The 18,207-nt window shown below is 37.9% G+C and overlaps 1 protein-coding gene across 1 annotated transcript; it reads left to right on the forward strand.

The window, feature by feature from the left end:
• Nucleotides 1-496: 496 nt before the first annotated feature.
• On the forward strand, nt 497-1,980 carry LOC141680472 (uncharacterized). Its single transcript, XM_074486692.1, has 3 exons — nt 497-933; nt 1,231-1,336; nt 1,969-1,980. The coding sequence occupies exons 1-3, from the start codon at nt 497-499 to the stop codon at nt 1,978-1,980; spliced, it is 555 nt and encodes a 184-aa protein (XP_074342793.1).
• The last annotated feature ends 16,227 nt before the right edge of the window (nt 1,981-18,207 follow it).

Raw genomic sequence — 18,207 nt, forward strand, 5'->3', positions numbered from 1 at the left:
AGAGTCATCAGGCAGAATGCTGAAATGGGCTGTGGAGTTGGGATAATTTGATTTGGAATATGTAACTCGAACAGCGATAAAAGGGCAAGCCTTAGCCGATTTCTTTTTGGAATTTGATTCTGAAATTGATGATAAAGCTTTGGTAATGCTACCTCCGCCTCATTCTGAGGAGTCTTTGGAAGAGTTTCCGCATCCTTGGTGGATCTTGCATGTGGATGGGGCGGTTAACCATGGATGAGCGGGTGCGGGTATAGTACTTGTATCTCCGGAAGGCCACCATCTGATGAGCGTCATTCATTTCAAGTTTTATACAACCAATAATGATGCGGAGTATGAGGCGCTGATTAATGGCCTAAAAATCGCTTTGGAAATGGGGGCGCGGAACTTAATTGCAAGAAGTGACTCAGAGTTGGTAGTGAATTAGGTGAACGGGGGATTTCAAGCGCGAGGCCCACGAACAGAATTATACTTGAGATGTACACAGCGCCTGATTGGAATGTTCAAAGAAGTTAGATTGGAATGTGTTCCGCGGGAGAAGAGCAGTAATGCGGATGCTCTGGCAAAAATGGGGTCGCAACAAGAGGCCGTGTTGTTAGGATCCATCCCCCTTGAAATCCAGGAGATTCCTAGTATCCCCGAGGTAGAAACTATGCGAGTGGATGAGGCTCCCAAGGAAACATGTATGACGCCCATTCTAGCTTACATTCGTAAGGGAATACTCCCCGAGGATATGTTTATGGCTCGCCGACTCCGCTATCAGGCTGCAAGATACGTGATATACGACGAAGTCCTGTACAAGAGAGGGTTCAACCAACCTCTGCTTAGGTGTGTTGAAGAAGAAGAAGGAAATTACATCCTAAGAGAGGTGCATGAAGGAATCTGTGGCAATCACTCAGGGGGTAGTTCGTTGGCAATGAAAGTTTTGCGCCAAGGGTATTATTGGCCCACAATGAGAGAAGATGCTACAAATTTCGTCAGGGCATGTGATCGCTGCCAGCGCTTTGCAAACTACTCGTCTATGCCGGCGACACTCTTGACGCCTATGGCAAGCCCGTGGTCGTTCGCCATGTGGGGAATTGATCTTATCGGGGAATTGCCGAAAGCTAAAGGAGACGTCAAATATGCAGTGGTTGCGGTCGATTACTTTACTAAATGGGCGGAAGCTATGCCACTGGCTACTATCACCGCAAAGAAAATCAGAGATTTTGTTTTCAACTCAATTGTATGTAGGTTTGGAATCCCTTACAAGCTTGTCTCCGACAATGGAAAGCAGTTTAATAGCAAGGAGTTGCGACAGCTATGTGAGGAGTTTAAAATCAAGAAGGAGTTTGCGGCGGTCTATCATCCTCAAAGCAATGGACAAACAGAAGCTGTTAACAAAATAATAAAGCATACCCTCAAAACCAAGCTGGAGGAACGTAAAGGGAATTGGCCTGAAGAACTCCCGAAGGTGATGTGGTCATACAACACTACGCCGCGATCTACTACGGGATAAACGCCGTTTATGCTGACTTACGGCTACGAAGCTATGGTCCCCGTGGAAGTTGGATCGAGATCACTTCGCAGAGATTGTTACAGGAAAGAAGATGCTGAGGTTAATCAAATGCTTCATTTAGATCTCTTAGAGGAGACGAGGGAAAATTCTCAGCTAAGGCTAGCGGCATATCAACAGCGCGCCGCAAGGTATTATAACAAGAAGGTAAAAGGACAATTGCTGAAGGTGGGGGATTTGGTACTTAGGAAAGTGATGCCCAATACAAAGAACCCCCAACATGGAGTGTTTGGAGCTAATTGGGAAGGACCGTACAGAATAAAGTCCATCCTGTGGAAGGGGACTTATCACCTTGAAGATATGGACGGGAAGCTAGTTCCGCGAGCGTGGAATGCGGAACATCTCCGAAAGTATTACCAGCAAGGCGTGGCTTTGGCCCCTTGCATATTTCTTTTATCATTTTGGGTTATGCCCAGATTATAGGTTAGAATTAAATAAATTCCTCCTAGCCTAGGGGGTAGTGCATGTACTACTTACCTTGGGACTAGTTGAAGGGTCATTTTTTAGAAATAATTTCCCCACAGAGCATAGTAGCCGTGGGACTGGTGCACTTTTGACATCAGAGCGCATTATAAATAAAATTTTGAAACTTTCCAAAAGGATATTTGCTCAGTTTGCATGGTCTCATGATGCGTCCTAAATGAAGGGCGCGCCCTAATCTAGGGTTTTATATGAATGAAACTCAAGTAAAATGTACTATTTTCAAGGACGCGCCCAAGTTATCTTGGTTGATGCTCCTTTAGACTGGATGCTACTGTAATATTGACAACATAATTAAAAAAGAAAAAGTGTTTGTCAAAGACGCGTCCTGCTTGAAGGATGATGTATTTTGGATCAAAGGTGAGGCGCGTCTTGATTGATAGTTCTATGTGGATGTTAACTGAAGTAGTGGCTGCTAAAAGGAACAATAGAACTTGAGTTAAAATGGAACTAGGAAGTGTACTATTTCCAAGGACGCGCCCAAGTAATATTGGTTGATGCTCTTTCAGTTGAATGTTTTATTAATTTAAAACATGTCTGAAAGATAACGTTAAGGTATGTCAAACAGTTAGGACGCGCCCCATTGTGCCTTGTGCCTTGGTTAAACACATAAGTACAACGTAGTTCCGTGCTCATGCACTTTCCGGAACAAACAAAGACGCGTCTAGCTAGAGAGGACGCGCCTACAGTGGATATTTGCTTGACGGAGTAAAAATAATAACAATTAGTCAAGGGTGACGCGCCCTTAACACAAGGCGCGCCCATATAAATGACTACTTGAGTAAAAAAGAAGTGCAAGTGAATGTTCAAAAATAGTCTTTACAACTTGCAAGGCTTCAAGGGGCCCGCACCCTTAAAATAGTTCAAGTACATAAAAGATAAAGGACGCGTCCTAAGTAGGAGGCGCGTCCTGTGGTTTATCTTGGTCTTCTGCAGGGGGAGGCTGAGTCTGAAGTGGAGCAGGATCAGGGGACGCGTCCTCTTCCTCTAAGCCTAGAAAAATCCTCTTGTTCTTGATGGAGTCCGCGGCCCTGACCCTGAAATCATTTACCCATATCTGGGTATCTGCATCAAACTTTGAGAATGTATACTCTGGGTCCTTGGCAATGAACCCAGAGCACCATTCTTCAAACCCAGCCTGGAAGCCGTGCTGGTAAACTAGCTTTTTCTCCTCTGTCCATCCATGCAGCCTATCATCATTCAGGGTGTCAAGCTCCAGCTGCATGGTGGAATTCAGGGCGATGACGCTGTCCATTTGCTTCTCTATTGAGGAGACATTGCCTTCCAAAACATCTTTTTCTGTTTCTAGACGCGTCATCTCCCCCTCCAGGCGTCTGATTTCAACATCTTTCTCTTGGGCAAGCAGGGTAATGTATCTCTCCAGGGATTTAACTTTATCTTCGGCCTGGCTCTTTGCAGTGTCTGTAATGGCAAGACGCGCCCTAAGCTTGGCAGCCATATTAGCACTCTGCCTGGCATGCAGGTGAAGTTCGGCTGCAGCCCTGACCATAGCCTCCTTTGTTTGTTGCTCAGTCCTGAAGGTCCAGCCTCTCACTTCGTCCTCGGAAAAGTCACCAACCGAGGACGCGCCCAGGTATCTGAGAACGAAAGACTGGTCATCAGGGACAGTCTTTTGACGCTTTGAGGGCGCGTCCTCCACCCTTTCGGGAATGTCTAGCACAGTGGTGTTGATTATCTTGGGAGGAGGAGAAGGAGTTGCGATAGGAGGTGGGGTTTTTGCCTTTGAATCAACCTTTGTAGGAGCCTGTTTCCTTGCCCTTAGTTTTTTGGAAGCCCCAATTGCGAATCCTTTGGGGAGTGAGGCCATATCTGTGATTTAAACAAGAAAAAATATTAGTTAAATGTATTTAGACGCATCCACGGAAAAAGACGCGCCCATGTTGTGATATAAAATTCTACATGCATGGCAGATTAAAGTAAGAAGGTACATTAAAAGATGGCAACCAAAATGTATAAATGCGTAAAGATCTAACAAGGAAAATGAAAGAAACGAGTAATGCATGTATGTGTCAGGCAAAGGAAGAGGCGCCCTACAAAAATGGTGCGCCCTGCCTAGAAACGTTGGCTATGACGGGTTATAAAACACGAGCCATAGGAATATAGGACAAGCGGGACGCGTCCTGTGAGAAAACGCGCCCTTAGCAGATGTATGTGCATGAAACACCTTTGATTCTTATGTAAGTTAATATTTTTTGGAATGGAGAGCTAATTTTTGTAGCTGTGGACGCGTCCAAAGTTAATAACGCGTCCTCCCTCACTTAAACTTACCTTGTTCTAAGTCGAATTGCTTACTAATGTCGATTTCGATCACCTCCGCGGCACTAAGACCCCTGATTTTTTCTGAGGTTGTGAGAACAGGTTTGCCGTTGTGAAATTCACGAAACTTGCAGATAGAGCCAACCCGGGAAGACAACGCGCCCACCAGCTTAAGGTTGTCTTCTGTAATCATGTCCTTGAGGTTAAAGTGCTTTTCTGCATATTGGAGGACTTTATCTGCTCTCTTTTTCCTTTTTCCTGTTAATTCCTTCTGAACTCTTTTGTCTAAAGATAAAAGATAGTTATAAGTTGTTAAAAAGAGGAACGAAGAGTTTGTTAAAAAAAGTAAATAAAATAGGACGCGCCCAATCAAGAGGACGCGCCCAGTGATTGAAGAAAGGCTTTGGTAATCGCTTACTTGGTTCCAAGTTGAAGTGAACGCGCGTCCTTCTGACGTTATAAATGTAGAAAAATGGCTCCTTCAGTCTCTCTCGTGGCTAATTTTTCCTTCATTAAATCCCTTGTTGTTCAACCATTTGTTGACAACCAGAAAATGGTATCCGGGAATTGATTTTTTGCTGCTATAAAAAAAGCTGAATTCTTTCATCGAGGGCGCGCCCAGCCTGAGGTTGTGGTACATCATGAACAAAGCCCAAGCTAGCTTATATGAGTTTGGAGATAGTTGGATTGGGGCGACGTCATACCACTTCAAGATCTTTTTGATATATGGGTGCAAGGGCGCGCCCACACCTAGAGAAATCAACTTTGGAGTAAGCATCATTCAGGGGATCCTTTGGTTCCCAATGTTAAAAATATGTGGCCTCATGGTTCAAAGAGGCCGCGCCCAGATGCCTTCCATGTCGTAGTATTTCATGTGCCACTGGATTTCCAGGTCAGACGCAGTAGAATCAAGAGCTACGCATGCCAGCTTACCCTCTTTTTTCCTTCTGGCATTCTTCTCTGCTTCAGTAAGGGTACCGAGCCTCGCCCAATCACAATCTATTTCTACATCTGAAGGTTCCCAATGCTCTAGGGGAGGATCGGACTTTTGAGGAGATACGGGATATGTCTCAGGGTCAGGAATCCTTCTTTCGAACTCACTTACACTGTGTGGGGACGCGTCCCCAAAAGGAGCCGCACCCTGAGAAGACGCGTCCTGCGTGTTTGACGCGTCCATATCAGAAATAGCCATTCCTTGAGGTTTTTGGCTTGTAGTGGGGATAATTTCGTCGTCCGTCCAATCTTCGATGGCGGCCCTTGTATGGAGAATTGAAGTTCTTTGCCTTTTGACTCCCTTCTTTTCCATTCTTGAACTTATGGGAACATGGTCCATGGAATCGGAGCTGGAATCAGACATTATTGAGTTTTTTGACTTAATGGAACCAAAGACGCGTCTTTCTGCTCTAAGGAAGGAGTTCGTCCTGTGGATTTCGGGAAAGTCGGGTTTAAAAGTGATCAGATGTGGGGAGTAGATTCCAAGGCGTTTGTTGAGGGCTTTGAATGGATGAAATGGTGAGAAGGAAGACGTGTCCTCCAGCTGCAAGAGAATGAATAAATATTTGAGGACGCGTCCATATGTTAAAAAAAGAAAAAAAGAAAAAAGATGGTGAATGAATGAACCATAAGGAAGATGCTAAAGATATTAGAGGGCGCGTCCTAAGAATCTATCGTATGAAATCCACTATCAACACGCGTCCTAGTAAGGTGTTGCCCTTATATGACCTTTAGTTAAAACGGCTTAAACATATGCCTTTATCAAAGGAAAATAAGACGCGCCTTGACGGGAAGGCGCGTCCTATGTGGTTATGATGCGGAGGAATATTAATCGACTGTTGGCAATTTGGGGGAAATATGATAAATCCTAGAAACATGTAATTGGGAGATCAGGGAAGCTAAACGTGTTATATTTGCCTATACATACATATATACATACAAATGAACATGAATAGCAGTTGATATGAACATAAAGCATATGAACGGTTTCTTGCTCATTAAAACCAATGTATTTGGCCAAATAAAGAAATAAGAGGAGATTTATGTACCTTTTGAGTTGAGGAGTGGATTGAGCTAAAGAAATCAGGAAATGGCCGGCTAAATCGTCGGGGTTTTGAGCTTAAAATTTAGAGGCGACGGTGATGGTGGTTTTCTGAGAAGGTGAAGGATGAAAATGACGGTTACGCCTCTGGGTATTTATAGGGGAAGATATAGCTGACGTGGATGACAACTGTCTGTTACGAGTACAGAGTAAAGGCAAGACGCGTTCTGTGCTTTGGACGCGTCCTGTGAATCAAATTTCATTGCTTGGATTGTAGGATAAAAATTCCAATCTTGTTTTTAACTGCAAGTGGAATTTGGGGGGTAGTTGTTATATCCGAAATTTGGCATTGGATTGACTCGGTTCAAATGCGGCTTATATACGGTCAAACCCGGTACAGAGTTGAGGACGCGTCCTGACTTGTAGGACGCGTCTATATTTGATTTGATACTCTATTGATTGGTAATAGCGAAGCTTGGACCAGGACGCGCCCACTTGTGGTAGACGCGTCAACATAGGGAAAATTATTTGGTAAATGTGATCTTGTGGCATTGGAAGATGGAGGACGCGCTTGTCTCCACTAAGACGCGTCCTGTAGCTTTGGCACGCTATAAGGAACGATTGGTGAGGAAACAGGGTTGGATTTATGAATGGAAGGGCGCGCCCAAGAGGTTAGGACGCGTCCTGTGATTGATCTTTGTGCTCTCAATGGGGACTTCAGGGAAAAGCTTGTATGGAGGGGAGCAATGGAGGTTATTTTTACTAATGTATTTGTTGCATGTACTCTTTGAAGAATTCCCTCCTTGAGACGGTCAAGGAGGGGGATGTCCGTGAAAAGTTTGAAGGCCTCCAGGGGTATGCCTGATGATTGAAGGCCTCCTCCTGTATTCAACGGGTGTCCTCGTTGGGGATGTGGGGTTTACTTTGGTGTGTGCTTTGGGAGCTCTGTTCTTGTATTCAACGGGTGTCCTCGTTGGAGAACTTTGGAGTCATCCTGCACTTTGCACCCAAGAGCTTGGGATCACCTGTCCTGCTATCTGGTGGGTTATCCTCATTCGGGGGACAGGGACGCGTCTGGCATTTGGGGTGAACCGTGGCTATACCTGCGTTCGTAAATCAAGGGAGATAGTTGTAGCGGAGTGTTATCCTTGCGCAGGGAGATGCACTATCCGTGAAGTCCTACGATTACGGACGAGTCTTGGGCCTTCGCGGTTGGGCCTCATAGTTGGATATTCCTAAAGCTAGCGAAAGATGGATATCGGATGGGCTTCTACTGGGTTTAGGAGTAATAAGTCTAAACTCATTAGACTTCTTGTTCTATGAGAACTACGTCAGGTTTGATCCCTATATAAAGGGTACGTAGGCACATTGAGAGGGTAAGAAGTTGAGAGCTGATAAGAGAGCCACCACTTACTCTGATCAATCTCATCCTAAAACAACCACAATCAACCACACACCGCTTAAGTTTCCGACAAAGAACCACCGTCACAGATCTTAGTTCCAGCGAGAAACCTCAATCTTTGTTGTTACCAGATTCCTCCGTCAACATTTACCTAACAGTTATTATATATTATTTTAGCTAACAATTTTAGCTACTACCCTTGGAGATGTTCTTATACGTCAATTCTCGGTACCCTTGGAGATGTTCTTATACGTCAATTCTCGGATTGTCAATCTGTTGTTAATAAGCGCAGCTATGCACCGGGCTTAACATAGAATAAATTGCATTAGCCTAATCACCTCATAGATCTAACGTGATCCCAATTGCTTTATTCTGTAAGACTATACTACTAAACTAGTGCAGCCATGGGTAATGACACCGTTGAGAAGCAGCCATTAGACTTGGCTTTGTGCAATAATAATCTGCATCCTAACTTACATACGTTAAACATGTATGTAATAATTTGTCAATATTTGTTACTCCATAAAATAAGCTGGCCGTTGTTTATTCTCATTTCACTCTGCTTGGGATTTGCAATGCAATGTTAAATAGAAATTAATAAACTAAACTAAGAGGAAATATACAAAAAAAACATCTATATATAAAGATTGGAAATGCAGACTGCTGAGATTAAAAATAAAATTCCCACCTTGTAAAGTTGTAATGTAGTACATATAATTGTAATCTTAACGAAGGGGATGAGTGGGACAAATCAGTCACCGACTCGTCGTCCACTGTCCTAGCTAAATATCTATTTAAATCAAAGGTTAAATATTATTGTGCATATATTCATGTTATAATTTGAAATTTTAGTTTTTATTAGAAAAAATATATTTCAATGAAAATATCTAAAATGAAAACTATGTCTCGAAATTGCATTTATATAGAACTCTTTTGGCTTTATAAATTGCATTGATACTCTTTATTAATAAATGAAATTATATTTTATTTGGTAATAAAAATATAAAATATCAAATTTTGGTACTTACTATATAAATTATTATTTTTATTATTATATAATTACTTTTAAATTATATTATTAAATAATTAAATCCTACCTATCATTACAAGTCGTATTCTCAATGAACTTTAACTTCTTTAGTTAATATCCACTGAAACACAGACAAATACATACTTCTAAATTAAAAAGCATCTATTTACTTTTAAATTGATTTTTTTAATAAGATAATTTATGAATTATATTTAGATTTAATTAAGTAGAATTAAAATAAAATCTATTTACTTTTAAATTGAAAAAACCAATAAATATCAAATAATATTAAGTAGTATAAAATTATCTAAACTAAAAAAGATGCTTGGTGCATATAAAAATTATACAATTCGTTTCAAAAAAAAATTTATTAGTAATAAAGTTAACATGTTGAAATTCTATAACTAAGTAAAATAATTACGGGTGCAAAACTATAACTGTACGGTGGAATTTCATAACAACGTGTAGGATTTTATAGTATTTCTATATTGTACATTCTTATCAGTAGGGGTGAGCGCGATGCGGGTGGTGCAGTTTTTTACTTAAACCGCAAACCAAGCCACACATGCGGTTTGATCAAATTTCCAAACCGCATGCGCGTACCCTCAAAAATCGTATAAACCACACCACAAAAATGCGGTGTGGTGCGGTTCACTGCGGTTTATACATTACAAGTTCGAAAATTTTAAATAAATACAAAATTTAAATTAATTAAATTTCCGAATAATATAACAAAGTCGCTAATATTCTTCAATAATACAAATTAGAAATTCCACACTGTAAAGTTTAACGTAGAAGCTTGACTCGGCAATTAAATGAATTCACTATTAAATAGTTGATTTTGTACCATGTGTTTCATTATTTTTGAAGAAACACAGATAGAATGATCACCACGCAACAATTGATCTTGATGATCACTAAGCAAGCACTCCTAGTATGTTAAATGGAATCAAACTTAATAAATGGAATCATGAAATATAACTATTATATATATATATATATTAAATATTGCGGTGTGGTGCGTTTTGAACCGCATTTCAGAAATTTAAAACTACAACCCGCACCGCACCGCACGGTTTATTAAAAATTCAAACCGCAACCGCACCACGAAAATTAAAAACCGCGTTTTGCGGTGCGGATTGGTGCGATGCGGGCGGTTTTGTGGTTTGTGCGATTTTCTGTTCACCTCTACTTATTAGGTTTAATTAGACCCGATAATTTTGGACGACATGAAACAACACTAAAATTTAGTGTATGTTTTTGTCTTTTTAGTACAAGATGCGAAAATACACTAAACTCGAAAATAGACGACCGAGATATAACGTCGATTTTGTGTTTTCCCTTTGAATACACGACACGACACGAAGTATACAACATAAATCAATATTATATTTAAATATTAATATATATAATAATTATATATATATATAAATAGATATATGATATTTATTTTTAAAAATTTTACTTAAATTTATAATATGTATATAAATGTGATCTAAATTTATATTTTTAATATATTTCATAAAAAAATTATCTAAAAATTTTATATTTTTATTTATTAATTTTAATTATTATTAATATTCAATTTTACACGAAACCATACGAAACGATACGAATTGAAAGTATACAAACACGAAAGTACACGAACCTTAAAAGATGTTGGTTTTGTGTTTGATCTTCAATTACACGAAACACAAAAATCCACCACATACGACACGAATGAATTGCCAAATTTAGGTTCCGTTGTTTACAAATACTGATTTAATATTTTAATTTCTATGTGTGTTTTGCGCGGCGTAATAGAGTCATGAGGTTGAATTCAATACAATTAATTATCTGAATTTTTGATATATTATACATTTTTATTATGTTCAACTTTTTACAGTACTAATTTAATATTTTATATTAATATTTTAATTTCAATCCATATTTCATACGGTATAATGGAATTATGAGATTATGAAATTTAATTTCATATAAATGATAATTTGAATTTTTAATCTCAGTTAGTGGTTGGCACTGTTATGAACTAGTTTCAGTAAATTGTTGAAATGAAGGATAACGTAAATTGATAAAGCTGGAAGAAGCTTTGGGTAGTTGCAGGGTTTGTACAAAATGGAACAAATTGCTTTGAAAATACTACACCTCTACAACATTCACATTTCACACCGCTATGCTAGCCTAGCATCATTACCAGCCTGAAACAAATGTGTGGTCTACGCCTCAACCACCGTCACTCTTTTTATATTTGTTTGTTTCTCCCTAAAAAAACAAGTGTAAATAAAAAGTTAAGTCCCATTATTTTGTACGAGTACTTGTTTTAAATAGGCCTCCAGTAAATTTGTTCACTTCTTTTTAAATTGAGCCAATACTGCAATATAAATTTCTACTCTTAATAATATATAGATCTAAACTCATTCCTAGGAGCAGAGAGGATCTCGGGGCTCCGGCTCTGTCGCCCCCCTAAATTTTCAAATATAATCAATATAGTAGGATTAATGCAAGACTTGTTGTTGTAGGTTAGATGATTTTTAGTAGTGTTATTTTCACCGGATACCAGGTTTCGAAAACTCTTCTTGTGTATTTGTTCTTCTAGACCCGTTTGTTCATTTGTTTCCCTTATTTTTGTTATCAGTCTAATTTTTTCCTCCCCTTCTTCTAATTTATATATGTTAGATATTTTTAGGATGATAAGGGTAATGCATATAAATTATTTTTGTAATATTCTCATTTTTTATTATGTTTTCTTAATTTTCCCGAAATTTAATAAAAATAAAAAAATTAAGTTTAAAAATTTGACACGACAAATTATCAGGACCCTCTATAAAAATTTATGCGTACCCCATTACCTAGGGGTGTCATTTTAAGAAGAAAGTGAGTACCCCACTATCTAGGGGTGTCATTTTAAGAAGAAAGTGAGTACCCCACTACCTAGGGGTGTCATTTTAAGAAGAAAGTGAGTACCCCACTACCTAGGGGTGTCATTTTAAGAAGAAAGTGAGTAAAACTTAACGTAGGTACTGAATAAACTAGTTGAGACTTGAGAGCCTTTAAATTAGCTTTTGGTTTCTACATAATCCCTCCAAAAGAAACGTTGTTTAAAAAATGTTATCACCATGTACTAGCAATTAAATGCTGGTGTTGCACATATTTACATAACCTAGAACAATTGAATGAATCATAAATGACGCCGCCCTTTTCTTATTAAAAGAGAAAGATATTTCTTATTAACTGAAATCCTCAAGATCCAGTAGTAATGAATTTGCTTTGACATGGGAATATGTCTCAATTTTTAGATCGTTAGTACACACTTGGCTTACTTCTTTTTTACGGTAAGTTAGTTCCCTTTGTTAAGTTTATTAACATTAACTTTAATTGGGCAATTGTATACCTTTAAAATTTTACAATTAATAGTAACTGTAGCTTAAATCTTACTTCCCCTGATTTTTTATAAGACGTTTTAAGATTTATATATGCATTTTGACGGGATAGTAAAATACAATATTTATATTTGTTTTTCATAAAAATAAACAACAAATATTTTGATTGATAAAAAAAATATTTATAAATAACCGGTTAAAACACGTTGAAATTATATACAAAAACCATATTAAAAATATGTTTTAAATGACCATCAGTCACCAATTCACTGTTAACATGAGCAAGAAAAATAATTGAGTGTAAAAGCAAAATAACACTTAGAATCTTCAAGATTTTTGTACAGCAAATATTAAGGGACAAATAATCTTACACTTGTAAAGCTAGTGTAGATAGACCCATACCATACAATCATATACATAAATGTACCAATATAATTGGTACAAACTCCATATACCCAAACTATAAGCCCTTAAAACTATGAGCACACCCTCCACTTAACTCTCTCCCTCTCCCTCACCCTCCCTCTCTCTCTCTCTTTCTCTCTCACTCTCTCCCTTCATTTCCTCAAATTCTTACAATGAAGTCAGCTCTTCCCTTAAAACCATCTTTTAATATTTTCATCTTTCTACAACTCCTTTTATTATCAACAAATGTGAGTGCAAACACTTGGGCAGGATCAAAGTACGAAGTTGAATGCACAATGTGTGCCGCATGTGACAACCCATGCAACCCTCCGGTACCGGTATACGCATCTCCGCCACCACCTCCCACCCCATCTCCACCACCACCAGCTCCAACACTACCACCACCTTCATCATCAGTAAACTGCCCTCCACCACCCTCACCACCAAGCTCTGGTGGCGGCAACAACTACTACTACTCTCCACCACCACCTTCTCAGCCAAATTACGGCTACTCACCGCCGACAACCATCGGAAACTACTTCCCTCCGGCAGGAAACTTTTACCCTACCCCACCACCACCAAACCCTATTGTACCCTACTTTCCATTTTATTATCATAGCCCACCACCTCCTTCTTCATCTACAAAACTCTCAAACCCTATTTTCCTGATCCCTATTTTCTCCATTTTATTCTTCATTTTATAAAAATAATTTTTACAACCTCATTGTTCAAAACAATTATAATAAACGGACATCAGATTCATGTATGTAGCTACAAGGCTAAAGAAACAAGAGACGCACAGCTTTCATGCAACAAGAGAAGAATTGAAGAAATATATGCAAATTCTGTAGTTTAGAAATTAATGACCCTTCTTTTGATTTACTTCTGAAATGTTGTTGTTCTTGTTAATCTGTAAATTCTTGGTAGCTATTTTGTTTACTGATGTTTCTGTTAATTATATATAGGAATTGATTCTAAACAATTTTTTATGATCAAACTGTAATTGTCAATTACAGATAGCTATCTCATGTTAATAAAATATTGATTCCATCTTTGATGTTGAGTAGTAGGACTATTTTATTTCATTGATTTTCGATCACCATGTGATTTAGCAGCTGTATTGGGACTTAAGAGTGCCAAATTCAATGTTTGACATCATCTTTCTATAAAGTTCATCTAGAAAATACATTCATTAGTCAAATTTACTATTACACTTTCTCCTTCGAAAATTTGAAACTGTGTGTGGGCAATCATCTTTTTCATTTATTTCCTGCTAAATACATCAGAACAGTGTTTTCGAGATGATGTGTGATGCGAGAATCTTGTATACTAAATTTTACGATTTTATATAATGTAAATACATTGTACATTTCTTCAGGCCAGTACAGGATTTAGAACTAATTTGACATGGCAGGGCACTAAATTACAGTAAATGTCTACTTCCAAAGGTGACCATCACTGATATAACTACCTTCCATTCTTTATCTGTAGTCTAGCTATTCTTTTTGGGGTTTGCATTAGCCCATTCCACTATATTACTGCAAATTTTTATTTGGATTCCAATCTTGTGGTACATATTTTCCCTGACCCTAACAATATTCCTGCTTTGTCATCTATAAAAGTAATTGTGTATTATTTACCCTTTATCATATGATGCAAAGAATACACATTTAGTGACTGATTTGTAAAGTTTGTTCTAGAAAAATAACTGTTTAGAGCTGTCGAACACTGTCATCAAATCCTTAACTGAAAACAGAGCTTTTTCTAACTGGAGTTGTAGAACTTTTAGTTATTTGTCAGAAATAATGTACTTGTTTATGTTTATACTGATTGAATGAGCATAATCTGATGATTCTCTACTCTGCGTGTCTGTGTTATTAACTTATTATGCAGAATTTAAATTCACACGAGTGTCATGCCATTACAAATACTGCCAAAAATTTTGATACATAAGTAAATGGTAGCATGCCTAACCATCTATGATCGTAAACATTTGTTTCGCGGATAAAATTAACATGAAAAATTGATGTGGATACATGATTCATGTCACCTTATTCACGCTTACGTTGTGGATACATGATTCATGTCACCCTATTCACGCTTACGTTTTTCATTGGACGAGGATCGACGGAAAGTTCAAGATGAATACAAATTTAAATCTTCATGCTTAGGTAATATTTTTACAAAATTTTAGGAACACCCCCACTTCTTTTGTTCGTTGTTGTTTTCATCAAAGAATATGTTAGTGATGTATGAGGACCATATATGGTCCATGTCAATCACCAATTACATCATATTTGGTTTGTAGTGCTAACTTGATTAAATAACCAATTGTGTTTCATATAATATGAGTTCCCTACATTACTATGCTACTGTGTACCATCTTCACTATCTTAATGTTCCCTTTCACAAGCAGAGCCTCAATTATATGTACTTTATAATAGTAATAATCCTAATGTTGAATTGTCAATAGACAACTGCTTGTGAGAACATGAGTAATTCTACAACTAACACAAACAATAATTAAACTAGTGTCTTGTTCTAAGATAGGAATGTCAAGGTATGAGTTGAGTAAATTTGAGCCTTGCAAGTAGGGGGTGGTAAACTGATGATAGTACTATTATACTATATGGACCATGTTATCTGAATTTACATTTACACACATTTACATTGTGATGTAATTGAATAAAGAATGTAAACACAGTAGAGAGAGAGAGGGAGGAGAGAGATAAGAGAGGGAGACGGGGGGAGGTGTGGAAAGTGGAGTAATAGCTGGATGTCATATGAATTTAAACAGGAATGAGGTGGGTCGACCTGTCAAACTTATCCCCCCATTGAAAATGAATAACGCCAAAGTGGTAATAATAGTATAACCAAAAGATCATTTCGTTGCACACCGAAGTTTCGTCAAAAACTATTCTATACCCCCAAAATTATTGCAGGTTCACACTAGTGGAACTAACCTCGACTGCTCCTCGGCTGCATCACTAATTTAGTATCTTTTTCAAAATTTTACTCAAGAATCTCTCAAAAAAATTATTTATACTGTTTGATTTTTTTATTTAAATAGCTGTATCATGTTCTTTTGTATTTCTTATTGTATATATGCCTCTGTTGAATGGCATATAGTACATTCGTAGTCAAGAACAATGACATTTCTCCAATAAAATTATAGCGGCAATCCAATATTTATTTTAGCTTACAAACAACAAACAAATACATTTTAAAAATGATTTTAATCCCTAATAATATTAGATAAGTCTTATCTAACGCAATACTCAAGAACTCTTATAAAGTTTAAATTCAAGTACAATATAAAGGATCTTAATATCTTATGATTTTATAATCTTAATATCTTATGATCAGGATGTGCGGGACGAGGTCCCATTTTAAAAGTTGCAACAACTTATCGCAACAAAATCTGCAAGTAAGCAAACGGAATAACTTCGAAACAACTGTTCGGTACTATTAACGGAAGTTCTCATAAAGTTTGATATGCTAACTATCTGTTAGGATAATAGTTATCCTATATAAATGTTATCTATTTAGTAACATAATCCTACATATTAGAATCGATAGTTGTAGTTACTGTACTATAAATACTGTATCTCATGACACAGAAAGATAAGCCAAAATTATACATTTGTACATGGTATCAGAGCCACAAACAATTTCTTTCCTTAAATCCTAAAACCATTCTTCCTATTTAAATTATCTTATTTCCTCTTCAAACTTTCTTCATTTTTTTTTCTTCCAGAATGACAAATCCTATTGTTTCCTCCTCACCAAACTCCAGTTCTTCAACTAGCTCTATGACATCTTCTGATTCTCCCGTAACAATGACATCCACACCATCAACCATCACAATTACTATACCTAATATTTCTGCTCTTGTCACTACCAAACTCACTGATAGTAATTATCTAGAGTGAGAAACTCAAATCAAACCCTTTCTTATTAGCCAAAGACATTGGCGCTTTATCGATGGTAGCTATCCTTGCCCACCTGAATATATCCTTTCTGCTGAAGTCGGTCCTAAACCTGAATTAAATCCTCAACATGCTGAATGGTATTACGCTGATCAAACACTCATGGGCATAATAAATTCCACCCTTTCTAGCCCAGTTCTCGCTCTAGTTGTTGGCTTGAAAACTTCTAAAGATGTGTGGGATTGCCTTCAACAAAATTTTGCTCACCAATCCATTGCAAATGCGACCCAACTTCGTTTCCAGTTGCTCTCCATGACGAAAGGAGATAAGTCAATTACTGAGTATCTCCAGTTTGCTAAAATAATATCAGATTCACTTGCTGCAATTAACCAACCTGTTTCACCTACTGATCTTATTACTTGTGTCCTTCGTGACCTTGGTCCAGATTACTCCATGCTCGTTACAACCATTATTAACCCACCCCCTCTTCCTTCATTCTCCACTCTTCGTACTCGAATTGTGACCTTTGAGTCGATGAATATAAAACCATCCACGATAGACTTACCCTCTGCCAATCCTACTACTGCTTTATTATCCGCAAATACCCCTGCTCCTCCCCATTTTAACCGAGGAAAAAATCATAACCGTGGTGGTAGACAAGGTCCTGGAAATAATCATTTGTATGATTATACTTCTTCTCATCGAAATTTCAGTCCATCTAGAGGTGGTCATGGTCGTGGTTATCGTGGTCGTGGTCGAAATTACTTTCAGCAAGGCATACTAGGTTCCTCTCCATTCTCCAATCAAAGTCCTAATTTTAATGGCGTCAGTGGAACAACACGCCTGCACCTCAAAATCTGCCACATCACTACAATCGCAATCAGAACCAGAATCATACTGATGCTGACTTATCATCGGCATTTGCTGGTATGCAACTAGCACCACCAATGGATCATAATTGGTACATCGACTCAGGTGCCACAAATCATATGAATGGTGATGCACGCTCATTTACAAGTCGTTCTGAATATAGTGGAGGTGATCAAGTACAGTTGGGTAATGGTGATTTTCTTCCTATTACACACACCGGTAGCATATCTTTTTCTTGCGGTTCTCAATCATTTCATTTATCTAATGTTTTACATGTTCCAACCATGCGTAAAAATCTTCTTTCCATTGCACAGTTTACTCGCGATAACTCAGTCAGTTTTACCTTCTACCCATTTGGTTTTGTAATTCGTGACTTACACACTGGCTCCATTCTTTTTCAGGGCCAATGTAAAGATGGCTTATACCCTCTCAAGCTCAGTCGTCCTTTGCATGCACTTTCAGCATCATGTCAGTCATCCACTCTTTGGCACCGTCGTTGGGGTCATCCTTCTTCCCAAGTTCTTAAAACTCTAGCTAATAACAAATGTTTAGGTTTTTTTTATCTCGTCAGTTTCATTTTTGTAAGGATTGTGCTCTTGGAAAGTCAAAACGACTTCCTTTTGTTAGTCATGAACATCGTACAATTGCTCCATTTCAAATTATTCATAGTGATGTCTGGATGTCTCTTATTTTCTCTACTAGTGGGTATCGCTATTATGTAATTTTCACTGATGATTTTACTCGATATTCTTGGGTTTATCCTATAAAATTAAAATCTGAAGTTTTTACCCACTTTGTTCAGTTGTGCAATTACATTAAAAACCAATTTGATGCTACAATCAAGTGT

The sequence above is a fragment of the Apium graveolens genome, chromosome 8 (genome assembly GCF_009905375.1).
Source record: "Apium graveolens cultivar Ventura chromosome 8, ASM990537v1, whole genome shotgun sequence".
NCBI classification, from domain to species: Eukaryota; Viridiplantae; Streptophyta; class Magnoliopsida; order Apiales; family Apiaceae; genus Apium; species Apium graveolens.